The 18216-nt window shown below is 33.9% G+C and overlaps 2 protein-coding genes across 6 annotated transcripts in view; both read left to right on the forward strand.

Moving 5' to 3' along the window:
• Positions 1-18216, forward strand: part of dlg5b.1 (discs, large homolog 5b (Drosophila), tandem duplicate 1) — a 169438-nt gene that overhangs the window by 62961 nt on the left and 88261 nt on the right. The gene's annotated exons all lie outside the window — the stretch shown is intronic.
• The window catches only part of LOC127968803 (calcium-activated potassium channel subunit alpha-1-like), a 71006-nt gene that overhangs the window by 30057 nt on the left and 22733 nt on the right, over positions 1-18216 (forward strand). For 2 of the 5 annotated variants that reach the window (XM_052570144.1, XM_052570146.1), the window contains exons 4-20: positions 315-408; positions 1532-1643; positions 4828-4903; positions 5673-5748; positions 6458-6628; positions 9346-9437; positions 10928-11038; positions 11179-11284; positions 12094-12176; positions 12252-12321; positions 13361-13516; positions 13593-13702; positions 13995-14063; positions 15768-15854; positions 15961-16037; positions 17190-17363; positions 17910-17942. In XM_052570144.1, coding sequence (XP_052426104.1) covers positions 315-408; positions 1532-1643; positions 4828-4903; positions 5673-5748; positions 6458-6628; positions 9346-9437; positions 10928-11038; positions 11179-11284; positions 12094-12176; positions 12252-12321; positions 13361-13516; positions 13593-13702; positions 13995-14063; positions 15768-15854; positions 15961-16037; positions 17190-17363; positions 17910-17942 — 1697 coding nt within the window. Of the gene's footprint in view, positions 1-314; positions 409-1531; positions 1644-4827; positions 4904-5672; positions 5749-6457; positions 6629-9345; positions 9438-9503; positions 9596-10927; positions 11039-11178; positions 11285-12093; positions 12177-12251; positions 12322-13360; positions 13517-13592; positions 13703-13994; positions 14064-15767; positions 15855-15960; positions 16038-17189; positions 17364-17909; positions 17943-18216 lie in introns of all 5 variants that reach the window. The other 3 variants (XM_052570145.1, XM_052570147.1, XM_052570148.1) reach the window with 2 other exon arrangements.

Raw genomic sequence — 18216 nt, forward strand, 5'->3', positions numbered from 1 at the left:
AAAACGCCTACTCTATGTCACATAATAGCACACATTAAAATCAAAATATAATTGAGTTAATAATTCATAGTATTCCTGAATAGTATTCTGCTTTATAATGATGTTAATTGTTTTCGTTGACGGGAAAAGGATGCATTTAACACTCGAATGAGAGCTGCATTATAATTCATAATAATGGACCGATCAGCCTCGTCAAGACAATGCTTTAAAGAAATAATGCAAATGTTAAAGATTCAAACTTTTATTGTATAACATTATGTCTGATGTGGTTTATTGGAGCCTTCATTAAAGTCTGTTTTTCTGTGTTTAAACAGACCCATCGAATCCTGTCAGCAATTCGACAAGGACTACACACTGCAGATCGACATGGCCTTCAACGTGTTTTTCCTCCTGTACTTTGGACTGCGTGTAAGTTTATTTAAAGGGATAGTTCGCCTTCAGTTGCTGGTCCCCATTGACTTGATATAAGGGACAACACACTATAGTCAATGGGGACTGAATGAAGACGAACTATCCCTTTAAATAAACTTACACTCAGTCCAAAGTACACTAACTTGCAGATGCCTAATTTACCATCCAGTTTTTTGTTTTTCAGTGTCATTTTAGTATTTGTTGTATACCATTATATATTTGTTAATATTTTGAATGAGCTTTTATTGGTATATTTAAATTTTAGTTTAGGCTTAAGTCATTTTAATGTTTATTTTTTATTAGTTTAATATTAGAACAAAATATATATTTTTATTAATTAATTAATTTTGTTTTGGTTTAGGCATTGTTTTATGCATAAGTTGTATTATTAACTTTTTTTTTTCATTTAAGTTTCTGAAGTTTTATGGCATTTTCTCTAATATTTAAAAAAAAATATTGTATTTTTGATTACTTAGTTTATTTTAGTGCTATTTTAGTAGTAATTATATACTTTTATATATTGCTAAATATTTTGAATAAGGTATAATTGTTATATATTATTTTAGTCTCATCTTTAGTATTTTTGTTTTTTTAATGTTATTTTTATTAGATATTAGAAAAACCTTTATTTGTAGTTTTAATTTGCTTTTTTTTTCAGTTTTTGTAAATTAGTATTTCAAATTATGTATTTCTAATTTTCACTTAAGTTTATGTTTAGGTTTTTCATCTGATATTTAGATTTTATCTGATAACCAAATATGTTATTTGAATTTATATTTTGATTGAGCTTTTATGTTCCTATTTTGTTTTAATTTTAGTAATTTTTGCCATTTTTATTACTTAAATATCAGGGAAACATTTTATGCAGCTTTGATTTGTTCTTATTTCAGTTTTAGTAATTTTATTAAATATTTTTAACTTTATTTGTAAGTTTTTATCTTATTTTTATACTTTCATGTTTTATTTTGTATTTTATATATTTTATTTAATTATTTTTATTTCATTTAAGCATTATTTCAGTTTCCAAAAACCATTTATAACAGATACATTTTTTTTATTAATAATAACAACTCTGGTTTATTTAGATTTATCAACTGATGTCTTTTGTGCATCTTCTCAGTTCATCGCAGCCAATGATAAGCTGTGGTTCTGGCTGGAGGTGAATTCGGTGGTGGATTTCTTCACCGTGCCGCCTGTGTTTGTGTCCGTGTATCTGAACAGGAGCTGGCTGGGTAAAACACTCTCCCATTACTGACACTTCACCTTTAATACCTGATTATTTCAGCAGATTATGACCAGAGGGTGTCAGAAATGTAAAACCCACAGGCTGATATTATTCGATAAAGGTCTGTACCGCCCCCTGCTGGACGTTAAACGCAGTAGCCTTTAATCTGTCAGTGAACACACAATCCCTTACAGCAAATCAGTTTATTCAGCAGCTCCTCTGGCATGCTGGGAATTAGAGAGAAATCCTCCTATTGTTTAAAAGGCTGATTGTTTGTTCTCATGAGGTTTTTTAAGGGCATGAGCAGCTCAGGTCACTTCTAAACCCCTTAATAATTATTTAAATACAGCAGAAATCATACAGCTGCTCAGAAACAGACAGGTTTATTAACAGACTGATTTGACTAATGTAGGTCAGAATGATTGTGTGTGGGAATGAAGCAGGAAACAGATGCTGCTCATAGTTCTGAATCACAATATGCTTTAATGAAGCGTGTTTAATTAATTGCAGAACAAGAACTTTCACTGGATTATGTGATTTAATTGTTGGAGTGCGGATGAAGCCCATTTTCTAAATGAGCTTGTGTTTGTGGATTGACGTCGTACTTCAGGACGTCTGATAAAGTCTGTTTTAAAAGCTTAGTTGGCCAAAAACTGGGCATTTTTTCTGCAAGGATGCATATAGTTAATCAAAAGTGATAGTAAAGACATTTATAATGTTTTCAGTAGTTTTTCAATAGTTTTCAGTATTGATAATTGCTGCAAATTATTCTGATTTCTGAAGATCATGTGACACTGAAGATTTGAGTAATGATGCTTGAAATACAGCGGAGCATCTCAGAAATAACTTACAGTTTAACTTATAGACACATCGAAAATTGTTATTTGAAATTGGAATAATATTTCACATTTTTGCTGTTTTTACTGTATTTTTGATCAAACAAATGCAGCCTTGGTGAGACTTCTTTGAAGAACATCTTACAGACTCCAAACTTTCGGTTACTTCTTAAAAAAAAAAAAAAGATAATAATACACTGAATGCCATGATACTGTCTTGTAAACAAGGCCTTCATATACAGTAATATAGCACAAGTGCAGCCCTCTGCTGGTAATAAACCAGAAAACCACTAGATAAAATCTCTGTAAATATCCTCTGATTGGAGAACAGGCCTGCATGCGACTGCTTTAATGCTCCCTCATGAATTGAGTCGTGGTCAAAGCGCAGCTTATGTTCTTCATGTCCGCGTCTGTTTTCAACGACTTTAATCCCCCTATAGGAACAGGAGGTCACGGGGTCACAGCATCCAGCTTTAGTTATTATTCAGCTTCCATCGACTTAATGTCTTTTGTTGGTGTGTTTTGTCTGTGTGTCCAGAACATATTCATCTGGGTTTAAAGTGTTTTTACGGCAGTTTTCAAATGTTACAAATAATTCGGTCAGTTGTTAAACATCAAAGACCAGACTAGTTTGTGTTTCCCGCAGCTATAGAGTGGTTGCTTAGCGACCGCATGGAAGCATTCTATAACTGTTACATTGTATCGGTGAGTTCTGCACATGCAAACCCACTCAGACGATCTTCAGAAGACGCTGGGAGCTCGTCATCCGTGTTTCTGGAGTCTGAATAGTTGGTGACTGTAGAATCGTGATGTTAAACAGGCTCTCTGTCTGCATCCCAGGACGACTCCTAAAGGAGCTTATACTGTAATTCCCTGATGAAAAGGGTTTGTTCTAAGCTTTCACTACATGCTTACATGATCACAACTGGGATGCAGTTTTTTTTTTTTCGGTGGGCTTCGGTGCATTTCGACCACCTCTCTTCTCAGAGCGAGACGGGGTTTCTTTCCTGCCGACTCGAGGCTGTAAATTGGGAGCATTTTGATCAGTTGTCGTCATGATCCCGGCTAAGATGTTGGTGTACAGGAGCCCAGACGGGGCCACGCGCACCGAGGCCCTCCCAAACACACGCAGACGCAAGAAGTCCTGCGGCGAGCTCTTTCACAACGGCTACCGTGTGAAGATGGTCCACGCGGCCGTCTGCGAGAAACAGGAGCCTGACGACGCTCCTCACACGCTCTCCTCGTGTTTCCATACCGTCTCGTACTGGGGTAAGAACTGATGCTGGAGTCGGCACGGACTGATGGAGGTTTCCCTTTCATCCGAGAACAGGAGGCAGCATTACGCAGCTTTACAGAGGTCTCCTCTTGAGCTGCTCATAAGTCAGCAGTGATTCTTGAGACATGGGACAAAACCAAACGCTTAAAACAACATTTCCACTATGAAAATGTTCAGAGATGATCAATAGAATGTAAATATACCATTGCAATTAATTCAGTACGACATTTGTCAATATTTGAAATTAAAATGTTTAAGAAATTAATCGAAATAATAATGTTCCTAATAATGAATGTAAAATAATTAGTTGTTGCATTCGTTTCTTTTTTTTGTTTCCCAGATCTCAAGAACCAGTCTTTTTAAGCTCATGTGTGTTTAATCATAGCTTATCTTCAGAAGACTTTGAACATCATTTTAACCCTTTAATCACTCGTTAAGGTCATTTATAATCAGTATTCTACTAGAAGTGCATAAAAACAAACCTCAAGCTAAGATCCTTTTTCATGTGCTGTTTGTTGTGCATCAGGTGAAAGTCAAGTGCATTGCATTATGGGATGCAATATTTCATGCAGTAGGCTTTGTTGTTGTATATTGCACATACTGTGTCTAGTCTGTACTGCAGAAATAATGCAAGCAGTACTATTCACTGTGAATCTGGCATGCATTGGTGTGTGTGTGTGTTCATAATAAGCAAGGTCACCTTGTTTTTCTCGCTGATGTTTTTAATTTTTTATTTTATGATTAGTTTTTTGTGGTAATGCTTCTGAAACCAGCACTCAAATTTAGGCCTTTACGTCATGAGTGTTGAGCCGACTGTCTGTGGAGAGACAAATAAACTCCATCCAGATGTGTAGAGTCCAGCAATGCGGCTCTCATCCTGTGGCGCTTTCATATTTCCTGCGATATTTAGAGGGTTTTACCTTCTGTAGCTGCGGTTAGTTTGTATTGTTAGATGTGTTTTTATGGAGTCGTTTTGTTAAACATGGACGAACACTTTAAAGGTACGAGCTGTGTGTTATGATGTTCTTGTTTCATGAGTCTTAAGTGTGTTTCTGACTTGCTTCTGCTCTCTCGTGCAGGACTGAGGTTCTTAAGAGCCTTGAGGCTGATCCAGTTTTCAGAAATATTACAGTTTTTAAATATCTTAAAAACAAGGTAAGAATGTCTCCATGTGTGATTTCTACACTCGTGTCGAAACAGGGCTTTATAATTCTTGACCTGCATGTTCTTTTGCATTATCCTCGATCTTATATGAAAATCATACTTTTTATGAATCTGATAACATTATATTATCTAATGATGCATGCATTTTGATCTTTAGTTATTAAAACATATTTTTTTTTTTTCCAAAACATGATTTTACAGAATAAATTGTATGTTCATCAATTAACAAATCGTTTAACTGCAGTTTATTATATTATATTATAGTATATTATATTACATATTAAAGTACTGTATTAATATGAATACATTTACCAAAATATTTTTTTAAATGTCTTGGAAAATTACCAGTACATTCTCCTTTTTCTATTGATTTTTTTTCTGGTTATTTTTTCGTTCTTTTTTTTGATTGATTATTATTATAATGAAATGTAGTCGTAGCCAGTATTTTATTTCTGCAGAAATCTGTCCGTCTCCGCGCAGCTTAGATCTAAAGCTTTAGCACAGATGTCCAGAAGAGCTTATAGTGCAGCAGAATGAATAATCTCAGTGCTATTCGTTCAAATGGAGAGATGAAATCTACTGAATAAACTGTGCCAAAACAATCTGAAATGAGTACAAAGAACCTTCAGTCATCCGAATCATGTCTGTTCTTTTGAAAATGTTTTGTTTGTTTGGTTAAATGTATATCCAGTGTTTGTTCAAATTCGTTTCAGTATCAGTCGTGCGTTGATGTGAGTATTTCTAAAATTTGTTTTCATAGCAACTCCATAAAGTTGGTGAATCTGTGCTCAATCTTTATAAGCACATGGCTGACGGCAGCGGGCTTCATTCATTTGGTAAGTCAATCGCATCAGGAATGAACTGGATGGTGAAAATCTAAACTCTTCTTTAGAATAATGCCCACTAATGAATCATTCACAATTAAACTTAAAACATGTATCGAGAAAGAGGAATAGTTCACCAAAAATAACACTTCATCAGATGCATCAGTGTCTCATCAATGGATGCTCTGCAGTGGATGGGTGCCATCAGAATGAGAGTCTGATAAAAACATGACAATAATCCACAGCACTCCAGTCCATCAGTGAACATCTGGAGAAGACACAAGATGAAACACATCCAGCATTAAGATGATTTTATCTAAAATACATATTTCATAAAAACACTTCCTCCAGTGAAAAAGTGTTCAGGTCTGAATCAGGAGAGAAATCTGCACAGATCCAGCAGCGTTTAAACAGATCTAAACTAATATGTGGCTGGATTTTGATGTGAGAGACAATCCAGCCACATATTTGTTGTCGTGGATGTTTTTATCAGCTGTTTGGACTCTCATTCTGACGGCACCCATTCACTGCAGTGCATCCATTGATGAAACACTGATGCAATGCTACATTTCTCCAAACCTGATGAAGAAACACATCTCTGTCGGTCTGAGAGTGCGCACATTTCATTTTGGGGTGAACTCTTGCTTTTGGATGAGTTTTGCTTTCATGTTAACAAAGTCAAGCTTAAGTAGAAATACTGAGTCTGCTTGTGTGTTCCCAGGTGGAAAACTCAGGGGATCCTTGGGAAAACTTCCAAAATTCCCAACCGCTTTCCTACTGGGAGTGTGTGTACTTACTCATGGTAACCATGTCCACAGTGGGTTATGGAGATGTGTGTGCTAAAACAACCCTCGGACGCCTTTTCATGGTCTTCTTCATTCTCGGAGGATTGGTAAAAAGCCTAAATATGTAGAACGAATCCCATAATAATTCCCCCACATCCTGCATCTCTGCCTCTGATTATCAGGTCCTTAATCATTGTATCCTTGACAACCAGAGCTGGAAAACCAACCCTAGATTTTCCTTCAATCCCATCCAAAGGTTCCCAGCTTCTGCTCGTCACGATGGAAAGATCTTCATGTGTTTCTGCTTGTACTGCATTGCGTGTTTTGGTTCTGAAGCAGTTTTGTTTTTAAGTATATCTATATTTCAAATGCTATGTTTGTGGATTTCATGTGGAACCATCATTAGGGAGTACAAAGTAATTCTGTTTGTAGAAATCATGACTGACTGCGGTTTTAGACGACCCGACCCAATTTACCCCCACCCCAACTCCAACAAACTCTATGAAGGGTCGAGATATGAGACACACTCCATCACATGACTGTCTCAGATTAAAAGGGTTTCAACAAATATATTATTCAAATAATTGTAAAAATAAATACAAATACTTACAGAAATTAATCAGAAAATGTTTTAATATTTTGTGTATATTTAAATATTAGATTTATTTTATTTTAAGACAAAAAAGAAATATATATATAAATATATATATATATATATATGTAGTATGTATTGCAATGGTTTTATAAAAACATTAAGGACACATTGGCGCACAGATCTTTACCATATATTTTATATTAATTTACATTTAAATTACTATTAAGAATTTAAATACATTTTAAATATAATTATATTATTTTCAAAAAAAAATGATAAATATATTTAAATTAATTGAATTAACATAAATTTACTTAAATAAAATTTTTATTATTAATAAAGTTTGTAAATATTAATAGTTTTCTATTAATTATATACAATTATTTTAGATCGATTTAATTTATAAAAGCGTTAATAAAACACAATTCACTGTTTATCTGAAAGTTTTTACTGATCAGCTTGATTGTTTTCCTATAAATTAAAATACAAAATATCATGAATTATTAAAATATAATCATATAAATATATTAAAACAATTAATAAAATATGATCATTTGTAAATATATTAAAATGAACATTAATGATACGTTTTCATAAAGTTTATATATAGTGATGGATGCGATCTGAGGCTGTTTTATGAACTCCTATAATAATGTAAATATTAATGTAAAAGGTTGCAGCAGTGTTCATATCTGCCCTGAGGAAGAGTTTGTTTGGACGAAACATGGCTCTTGAGGTTTCCTCCTTTACTTCAGCGTTTTCCTTCTTAAATCAGCAGATCGAATCTCATCTGTGGCTTTTCTTCTCTTTAACACAGATATCTCTTCAGACTGGGATATTTGTCAAACTGAATGCTTTTACTTTTAACCTGTAAATTCCTGGCAGTGCATGTACACAAGCGTTCTGACTCTCACTGTCTGCAGTTTAAAGCTCCGGGATTGAGCTCTTAAAGAGACAGTGTGTGCAGAACTGATCGTTCGGTCATCGGTTACTCAGCCTCGTGTGCTTTCTTTCTTCAGTGGAACTCGAAAGATCTTCTTTCCATATAATGAAAGTGAATGGGGAGCAAAGTTACAGTTCATATGCCTTATACTTCAGACAAGCGATCATATGACTTCAGAAATTGAATCATGTTATTCAAATCAGTTCACTGTTGATTCAGTTCATGACTTGATTCTGTTTGATTTGATTCAAAGCTTGCGATTCAATAAAATTTTAATCTTGATTCAATTCGATTCGATAGTGTAAAAAATCTCTCTCAGTTAATCTATTCAATAATAAAGTGATTCGTAAACAAACATTAATACATAACTATATTTATAATATAATTAGTTCATTATGGATCATTGTATTTAAATAATCATAATTAATTTAAATTAAAATATATGAAATATAATTAAGAGCTTTTTTAGTTTTTGTTGTTGAAATATAAACATTTAAACATTGTATGTCATTTTGAAAAAAATAGTTTTAGTATTTATCACAATGCTTTATTAAAGATTATCTAAATTTTAATTAATATATAATTTTGTATAATTATATTCATTAATATGAATAAAATTAGTATAAAAATGTACATTAATTTTAATATTAATAATACAGTAATTTACAGTAATACTTTTATAAAACATTTTATACATAAAAAAACACATTAGTGCATAGATCATTTAAATGTGCCACATGTGTACAAACATTTATTTAGTGTAATGCAAAAAAAATATAATTTTGAAATACAATTCATTGCTTATCTGAATATTATTTATAAAATAAAAGCGTATTATCCTTAATATATTTAAGATAAATTAATTAATAAAATATTAATAAATTATTTCAATATTTATTCTTCATATTTATGTTATTTTAAAAATAATATGTTTTTTTTTTTTTTTTTTTTTTTTTTTTACTGTTACATATACAGCCCTAGTTCCATTGAATAATGTTTAAGTTCATCAGTTATGAAATCAAGCTTTATTCGGTTCTCGGTCACCCATCATTTTCATTATATTGCAATGAGATCCTCATTGTTTTTAGACATGCATCTTTTTTAATGGAAGACAGTCAGTTATAAGGGTTTGTAATGTCATGAGAGTGAGCAAACGAGGACCGAACTCTCCTTTCTGCTGAACTATCGCTTCAAGGCTCTTATTTCTGAAATGAAATCTCTCTTCTACTGAAGGTAGAAGCATTAGCAGACTTCTATTGTCCTGTGTCTCCTGTCTCCTCCTCCAGGCCATGTTTGCCAGCTACGTTCCTGAAATCATAGAGTTAATAGGAAACCGCAAGAAATATGGTGGTTCCTATAGCGCAGTGAATGGGAGAAAGTAAGTAGTCGCTCAGTGCGCTCAGCCGTCTGCATGCACGTCTCTCTCTCTGTCCCATGCATGTAGGCAATGTTTGCTCGCTACGTGCCAGAAATCGCTGCTCTCATCCTTAATCGGAAGAAATATGGAGGGAGTTATAACTCGACCCGAGGAAGAAAGTAAGTCAGAGCATCAAATGCACCGAACCTCTAATGAAAAACAAAACAAGGTTCTTATTTTCTGCAGGGACTGGTGTGGAGGAGCGCGGACTCTGACCTCACAGGAAGTCGCTGTAGTGCTTCCTGTGACGTCAGAGGTGCTTCTCCACAGGAAGTCGGATTATTCTGAGGGTCTGGGGTCAAACGGCACAAATCATCTCATTGCTTGTGACGTCGTGTGAGTCGCTCATCGCTCACTGGGCTTCTGCGTGTGTGCGTGTGTGTGTGTTTTCACCACAAAGCTGCATTCTGTACAGTTCAGAAGGTTTTATTTTTAAGAAATTAGTTATTTAATTCGGCAAGGATGATTAAAATGATCAAAAGTGACATCTGTGAATCCTGAAAACTGAAGTGCATCACTGTCTCCACAAAAATATCCAACATTTCTGAAGATCATGTGACACTGAAGACTGGAGGAATGATGCTGGAAATACAGCGGAGCATCACAGAAATAAATTACACTTTAACACAGATTCACACAGAAAACAGATGATTTACATTAGAATAATATTTCACAATTTTTACTGCAGCTTTAATCAAATAAATGCATCCTTGCTGAGCAAAAAAGACTCAAAAACAAAAAACTGTACCAATCCCAATCTTTTGAATTTTATGTATTTATATATACATTTACAAAGTTTTTGTACTTTCGGTTTAACTCATCTTAAATAACACTAAGCCATTTTATGAAGCGTCACAAATATGCACATTTTTCATACTATATGTATAAATTAAACTACACGTCACTGTAATGTTGTGTTTCAACTTACTTTAATGCAAGCAGTGTACACATCATATATGAAATATATGCATGCATTAGTTCATAATGAATCACCAGCAGTCGTTTTGATTAATTATAATTATTTTTAGAAGCTTCTTTTTGTTGCTGAAATGCTTTGGCTTTAAAGTCCCCATGAAATCAAGATTTAGTTTGTAGCTCATTTTAGCAGATATGAATATGTAAAAAGTATTTTATAAGATTATCACAATAGAGATTTTGTGGGGTCTTTAACTCACTGGCACAGGATTGCTGTAGCTGCTTTAAACTCACTCGTAGCTGTTTTTAATGTTTGACGTAAACTCAAGACTCAGGGTTTGTTGTTGTTCAGGAGAAAACCCACCCAGACTCCCTTCAAACCAGCACATGCTCAGGGCTAGTTTCACACGATTTCAGTCTGGTTTTGTGTGAGTCGAAGGCTAAATGTTGTGTAAACCGTGTGATCTGGGAGGTTTTCTCTCTCGTTGATCAGCTCTGGTGTTTTCTGATGAATACTCACCCGTTGTGTTTCTCAGACATATCGTCGTCTGCGGTCACATCACACTGGAGAGCGTCTCCAACTTCCTCAAAGACTTCCTGCACAAGGACAGGGATGATGTCAATGTAGAAATCGTTTTTCTCCATAAGTAAGTACAATACTATAATTTTTGCACAAGATATTCAGATATTTGGAAGAACGTTCCTGCTGCTCTGTTTTGTTGGACGAACGTCTTGGTCTCACAGTGTCATTGTGTGTGTGTGTGTGTGTGTGTGTGTGTGTTTTCAGTATTTCCCCTAATCTTGAGCTGGAAGCCTTATTCAAGAGACACTTCACACAGGTGGAGTTTTACCAGGGATCCGTCCTCAACCCTCACGATCTCGCTCGAGTCAAGGTACACGTCTAATCTACTAAAACTGAAAAGCTGCTTTGACAAAGTGTGTAGAGAAATATCAGAAATGTATATGATCATAAAAAAACCTGGCAATTTCTATGAAGAATCTACTGTTTTCTAGTTATGCTCCTGTAAAATATTGAAAGCAGGGTTATTGTTATAGTAAACTAAAACCAGTCAACTGTTTCATTGCTTGAAATAAAATAAATGTTAAGTGAAATTAAATATATAAAAAATAAATATTTTATTCCAGCTGTTTGGCAAGGCAATGTTTATAATTTTTGTTTAGTTTAACTTGAAGAACTAAAACTAAATAAACATAAGCAAAGAAAAATAACAAAAAAATAAAGAAATTAAGAAAACGCATAAAAAAACTAAAATACTAATTACTAAAATTGTTACTAAAATTAAGATGAAAACAAAACGCAAAAATATTATCATTCATAAAATTAAGTAAAACTGTAATAATAAGACTTTTAAACATTTAAAGTGAATAAAAAAATGAAAACAGAAAATTATAAAAAATATTTAAATTGAAACAAACTTTATAAAAATATTTAAAAAGTTATAATAGTTTATCAAGCATCCTAAAATAACTTTTTTTTTTAACTAGTCTACTAATCGGTCTGAATAATTTGGTGTGGAAAATCTTTATGGAGCAATAACAAACAACTGAGTTCATAAAAAAAGATATTTAGTGCACAAAAATATGGGAACCCTGCAAAAAGTTATAATTTTTTTGGGGCCCATTTATGTACATCCTGTAAAGTTTATTCACTTTAGATCTGTGTTTTTACCCCTTTTTCTAGATTGAGTCGGCCGATGCCTGTCTGATCTTAGCCAATAAATATTGTGCAGATCCTGATGCTGAAGATGCATCCAATATCATGAGGTGAGACACCAAAAAAAGATGAAATAAGAATGAGTGCATTATACTCAAAATACTACTTTTGATGTGTTTTTCTAGGGTGATATCCATTAAAAACTACCATCCAAAGATCCGAATCATTACACAGATGCTGCAGTACCACAATAAGGTGAGAGTTTCCAAGTGTATTGCTCCAAAAATGTTGTTTTTCAGGTCTATTTTCCCTTTTCATGATCTTTAGAATTAAAGGGATAGTTCATAGTTTCTTCTGCTCATCAAGCCTGCATTTATTTGATCAAAATTACAGAAAAAAATGTAATGTTGTGATATATTATTACAATTTAAAATAATTGTTTTTAAATTTATTGTACTTTAAATTATCATTTATTTCTGTGATGCAAAGCTGCATTTTTAGGATCATTATCACATGATCCTTTAGAAATCATTCTAATATGATGATTCATTATCAAAGTTGGAAACAGTTCTGCTGCTTAATATTTTTTCAGAACATCTGATGCTTTTTTTTAGGATACTTTGATGAATAAAAAGAAGAAAAATAATAAAAGAAGCTATGTTTTTAAAACATAAATATTTTGTAATAACAATATACACTACTGGTCACTAATTTGGGGTCAGTAATTTTTTTTTCTTTCTTTTTTTAAATAAAATCAATACTTTTATTCAGCAAGGATGTGTTAAATTGATAAAAAGTGATAGTAAAGAAAATATATTATTAGAATTTATATTATTAGAATTTTTTATTTTATTTTTAATAAATGCAGTTCTTTTGATCCTTTTATTGATCAGATATATTAGACAGCAGAACTGTTTCCAACACTCATAATAAATCAGAATATTAGAATGATTTCTAAATGATCATGTGATCGACTGATGTTACATGTGACACTGAAGGCTGGAGGAATGATGCTGAAAATTCAGCTTTGCATCACAGGAATAAATTATTTTTTAAAGTATATTCAAATAGAAAACTATTATTTTATGTTGTAATAATATTTCACAATATTACAGTTTTTTCTGTATTTTTGATCAAATAAATGCAGGCTTGATGAGCAGAAGAAACTTCTTTCAAAAACATTAAAAATAGTAATGTTTCCAAACTTTTGGTCTGTACTGTATGTCACATTGCACTTCAAAATCTTGTTTCAAAGGCCTTTAATGCATGCACTTTCTGTCCTGCTCTTCTCCAGGCTCATCTTCTCAACATCCCGAGCTGGAACTGGAAGGAGGGCGATGACGCCATCTGCCTCGCCGAGCTAAAGCTGGGCTTCATCGCCCAGAGCTGCCTGGCACAGGGTCTGTCCACCATGCTGGCCAACCTGTTCTCCATGAGGTCCTATATCAAGGTCAGTCCACACGCTGGAGCAAACGCTGTCCCCTTCTGAACCCTGAGACTGAAACTCACACCTGACATCTGTTTAGATTGAAGAAGACACATGGCAGAAGTATTATTTAGAGGGAGTAGCCAATGAAATGTACACGGAGTATCTGTCCAGTGCCTTCGTGGGTTTGTCTTTCCCCACCATTTGTGAGTAAGTATGATGAGAGCGGTTATTTTAAACCATTTTGCATATGGCTGTATGAAAGTAAAGTCACTGAAAAACTGAAGCATGAGAATGATGTTGAGAAATGTAAACTTGAGCAGTTTCACAGATGCCAGACTTTGCTTTGTAAATAAATTCAAGCATTGAAAATATGAAAAATCTGAATACAATTCTGAATACTTTGACTGTAAAGTTATAATGAGATGAATAAATAAGGAAACGAGTTTTGCTCATCTAGTGTGTGTGATTTAGTTTGAATTGATCTTTTGTTTCTCTGCAGACTCTGCTATGTGAAGCTGAAACTCTTGCTGATCGCGATCGAGTATAAATCAGACCAGAGAGAGAGCAGGTCAGTCTGATCTTCATTAAAAACATGCACAGTCCTAAAAGATCCAGTTTCCTGACTGCATTAAAAATATTTCTTTAATTAGCACATCTTGACTCAAATGCAGTGCTATTTTAGTATCAGTGATGCACTCTTATAGATTTTTACATTTTAAATTAGGTTGTATGTTTGGTTTAATTCTAAATAAAAAAAATAGCGATTTTTTTTTTTTTTTTGCATTTTTTTGCATTTTTTTGCATTTTTTTCTTGTAAATCTATATTTTTTATGTCTAAATATAATTTATTATTTTTATTTTTTTTTAGTGTTTTTTGGTGTTTTAGTGCATTAAGTAAAAAAAAAGAGAAATATGTAAAGTTTTTTAATTTTATTTTTTATTTTATTTCAGTTTTAAACCTTTGTTTAAGTTGTTATTTATTTTTCTTCAGTAATAGTAATTATTTATTTGTTCGAATGATTTTAATTTGAGTTTTAATTAACGATAATAACCCTGCTGTGTTGTTTAGCGTGCTCTTTATCCTGCATTTAGTGGCTTGTCTGACTTCGCTGCTGTTTGTGTTTGTTTCACACAGGGGTGGAAAATGGTATGAAATTATACGGTTTCATTTGGTGTGGTCACATCATGCCAGATTCTCTTGAAAATGTACTTGCCATATTTCCCTGAAACGTTCCTGAATGTTTTAGGGTCTTTGGGTTCTTTATGCGCTTGGTTAAAAGACAAATATTGACAATGGCTTTAAGTCAAGGCAGTAAATGATATGTGTAGATTTTCAAGGGATACTGTCGTTCAGTTTCTGTACTTCTGGCCGAGCTGTGTGTGTAAACTGTCACGTGGCATTGAAAACAGTGGTGATGTATCTGCCACTGCCCTTCTGAACATGCTTATTGGTTCTACTATCAACAAATCTGTTACTTTCTATAGTGACACAATTAGGAAATGAAACTTTTTCGGGATAGTTCATGCAACAAGGAAACGTCTGTGATCAGTTACTCTCTCTCATGTCATTCCAAACCTGTATGACTTTCTTCCATGGAACATGAAAAGGAATGAATGTTACTCATCGTGATGCAGCTTGAAAAATGTAATCATGAATGGGATTTGAGATTTGCTGATTGTTTATTATACAAAACCGTCGTATATTTAAGGCATTATACGAAGTATCTTCTTTAATGTTCCATGGAAGAAGAAAGGTCACGTGTCTCGAATGACATGAGAATGGAAATGATGACAGATTTTTTTTGGGTGAACTATTCCATGCATGTCTGTTAACCAAATAAACGAATACTATGCATCTGCATGCAAATGTCGTCCTGAATTGTTTAAAATACAGTAGGTTATTTTAGTTCAGACATAACAATAACCTTTATCACAGTAAACAGACACAAAGAGAAGTCTTATTAAATTAAATTAAATAATAAATGCATGTCATCATTAACATTCAAATGGAACGTGACGCTTCTTTTTGTATTCTGGGTGTTTGGACATTACTGTACAAAATCTTTATTTAATGTCTCTTGGGTCATTTTTTTTTCTTCAATGGATTTTCTTTTTTCAGTGTTTGATAGTATACACAGATTTTTGGTTCCGTTTTAAACGTACAGTATTTTCAATTCATAGCATGAGCTGTCCTGTCTTCAGACGTTATTATTTAAAGGGAGGTATTTCTGAAAACATTCTGTGGTTTGTGAGTGTTGTTTGTGTTTTACAGCACGCTGATTAACCCGGGCAATCATGTGAAGATGCAGGAGGGAACTCTGGGCTTCTTCATCGCCAGTGATGCCAAGGAAGTGAAGAGGTGAGGAGTTTTTTTTTTTTTTTTTTACATATCTAGATATAGATTCATATATTAACAGCTCATATGCTGTGTGGATGGTTTAAATAAGATCGCCTTTTTCCATTAGGGCGCTTTTCTACTGTAAAGCTTGTCATGATGACATTACAGACCCAAAGCGAATCAAGAAGTGTGGATGCAAACGGAGTAAGTTACCATGAGAACATTTACTAATAATTTCCTTACTTTTTTAAGTTTTTTTTTTAATTTTTTATATATAATCATATTTATAGGTAGATTTTATTAGGTTTATTAGATTTAATTAGGTGTATTTTATATCACATTCATTTTACCAAATATGAAAATGTTTTTTTTTATTATTATAACTAAAATATTTAATCAGGTAGGTCCTATTGTGGGATCATGAAACTGGGTTTGTTGTGAAGTTTTTACATTGCACTTTACTACAATTTTCCCATCAGCTCGAAAATAATGATTTAGATCTAAATCTCTCTTGTGTGGAGGAGTTCGTCAGTGACGTCTCTTATCAAGGCTGTTCAATATCACTGCACTGCCTGGCCACATTATCAGACTTTTTGGATTTTACCTCCCTCCTCCTGATACTTTTAAAATACATCAAAAACATTTTGTTAGTAGTTGAAACATTTCACATTTTCCCTTTTTCTCGCTGCCCTGGAACTGTGATCATTTCCCCCACCCTCTGATAGTGTTGTATTGTAAGTAATGACTGTAGATTTCTACTGTAGCCTGCAGCATGTGTGAATGTAAAACTACATCTTCCATTAACCCACTATCCTCCACCGCATCATCAGCAGGAGACAGCTTTAATTTTTGCTGTTCTAACAGGCTCCTAACAGCACTTGGGCTTTTCTGAGAATTATTGTGTTTTGAGTTTAGATATCACCCCATATGTTTTTTTATTCACCACATCAGGTTAAAAAATTGTTAAAATGGTTAAACAATACTCTTTTATATTTTATATACCATGGCAGGATGTTACAGTGAGCTCCTGATATCTTTTCTCATTCATCTCAATGCATTTCCATGCTTTACTCGCATCTCTAAAAATACAGTATTTCCAAGAATATACAAAATAATTAAAACACCATTGGAACCATTTGAAAGGATATCTTGTTGTTGAAAAATAGAACAGATTTTACTCTGTAACAGAACTGTATATAAATTGAAAACAAACATGTTTTTCTGAAGGTGTTCCCCAGGGCTCTATACTTGGGCCGCTATAGTTTCTGGATGTCCAGCTTCTGTTAGTGAAATAATGCTCCCATCCATTAATATGCTTCTCCTCCTCCTCTCCCCTCATCCACCCCATGACCCCAGCCAAGAAGTCTGCCTACAAGAGAATGCATCTGGCATGTTGTGTAGCTTGCGGTGGGGCAGAACGAGGCTGCTCGTGCATGTCAGACAGTGTGGCTAGTAACATGGAGGTTCTGCACCGTGGCTTCTCCTCCTCTCCCGTGTCTCTGTATGATAACGCGACCAATTTATGCTCCTGTAAGTGAACGCCTTCCCTGTGGCACTCGTGCCGAGTGCCTGTGTAGTCATCTGTGCCCGCTACCTGTGTATGTGCCATCTGGTTGATGCAGTGCCATGTAATGGTGGCATCTGATGTGGTGAAGACGGCTATTAGCCCATGGATGTATCTCTATGGTAGACTTGGTCTTCTGCATGCAGTTTGTGTGAATTGTATGATGCAAATTAGTAGTTTAGTTTTGTACAGTGGTCTTTATATGAACATGTCATTTAAGCATAGTTTGTGTTTTAAGCAAATAATCTAGATGCTGGGTATGACTTTATTAACACACACACACACACACACACACACACACACACAATGCTGGTTAGATTGGTCTAATTTGATTATTTTATGGGTTCTTTGGGTCATCTGGTCAGGCTACGAGACTAGTTTAGTTTTTTTGCTCACTGGGTGATTGAAGATTCAAGGTTAAGCTATTTATTTTCATTTTCTTTCTCACTGGTTCATCACTTTATTGCTCCATGTGTCTCACTTTATCCTAATTTTGTCTTGCATTTTCTCAGCTAAAAGTAACTATAACGGATACATCAAATCAAGTAAGTCTTTTCCCCATTTTTACTCTCTTCTCTTCAATCTTCTCTTCATGTCCTGCTCATCCATATATTTCATGTGATTTTGTCTGATGTTTATGTGCGAATTGAAATGCAGATAGGTGTGGAATATGTACAGTGTCCCCCAAAAAGTATTTGGATGACTAAAACATACATAAATATGTAATTGCATCAGATAATGTATCAAAGCAAGTGTCATTCAAAATATAGGGAAATAACTTTTTTGCTCATTGGTCATTAATAATAATAAGTGGCTGTA

Source organism: Carassius gibelio, chromosome B12, assembly GCF_023724105.1.
Source record: "Carassius gibelio isolate Cgi1373 ecotype wild population from Czech Republic chromosome B12, carGib1.2-hapl.c, whole genome shotgun sequence".
NCBI classification, from domain to species: domain Eukaryota; kingdom Metazoa; phylum Chordata; class Actinopteri; order Cypriniformes; family Cyprinidae; genus Carassius; species Carassius gibelio.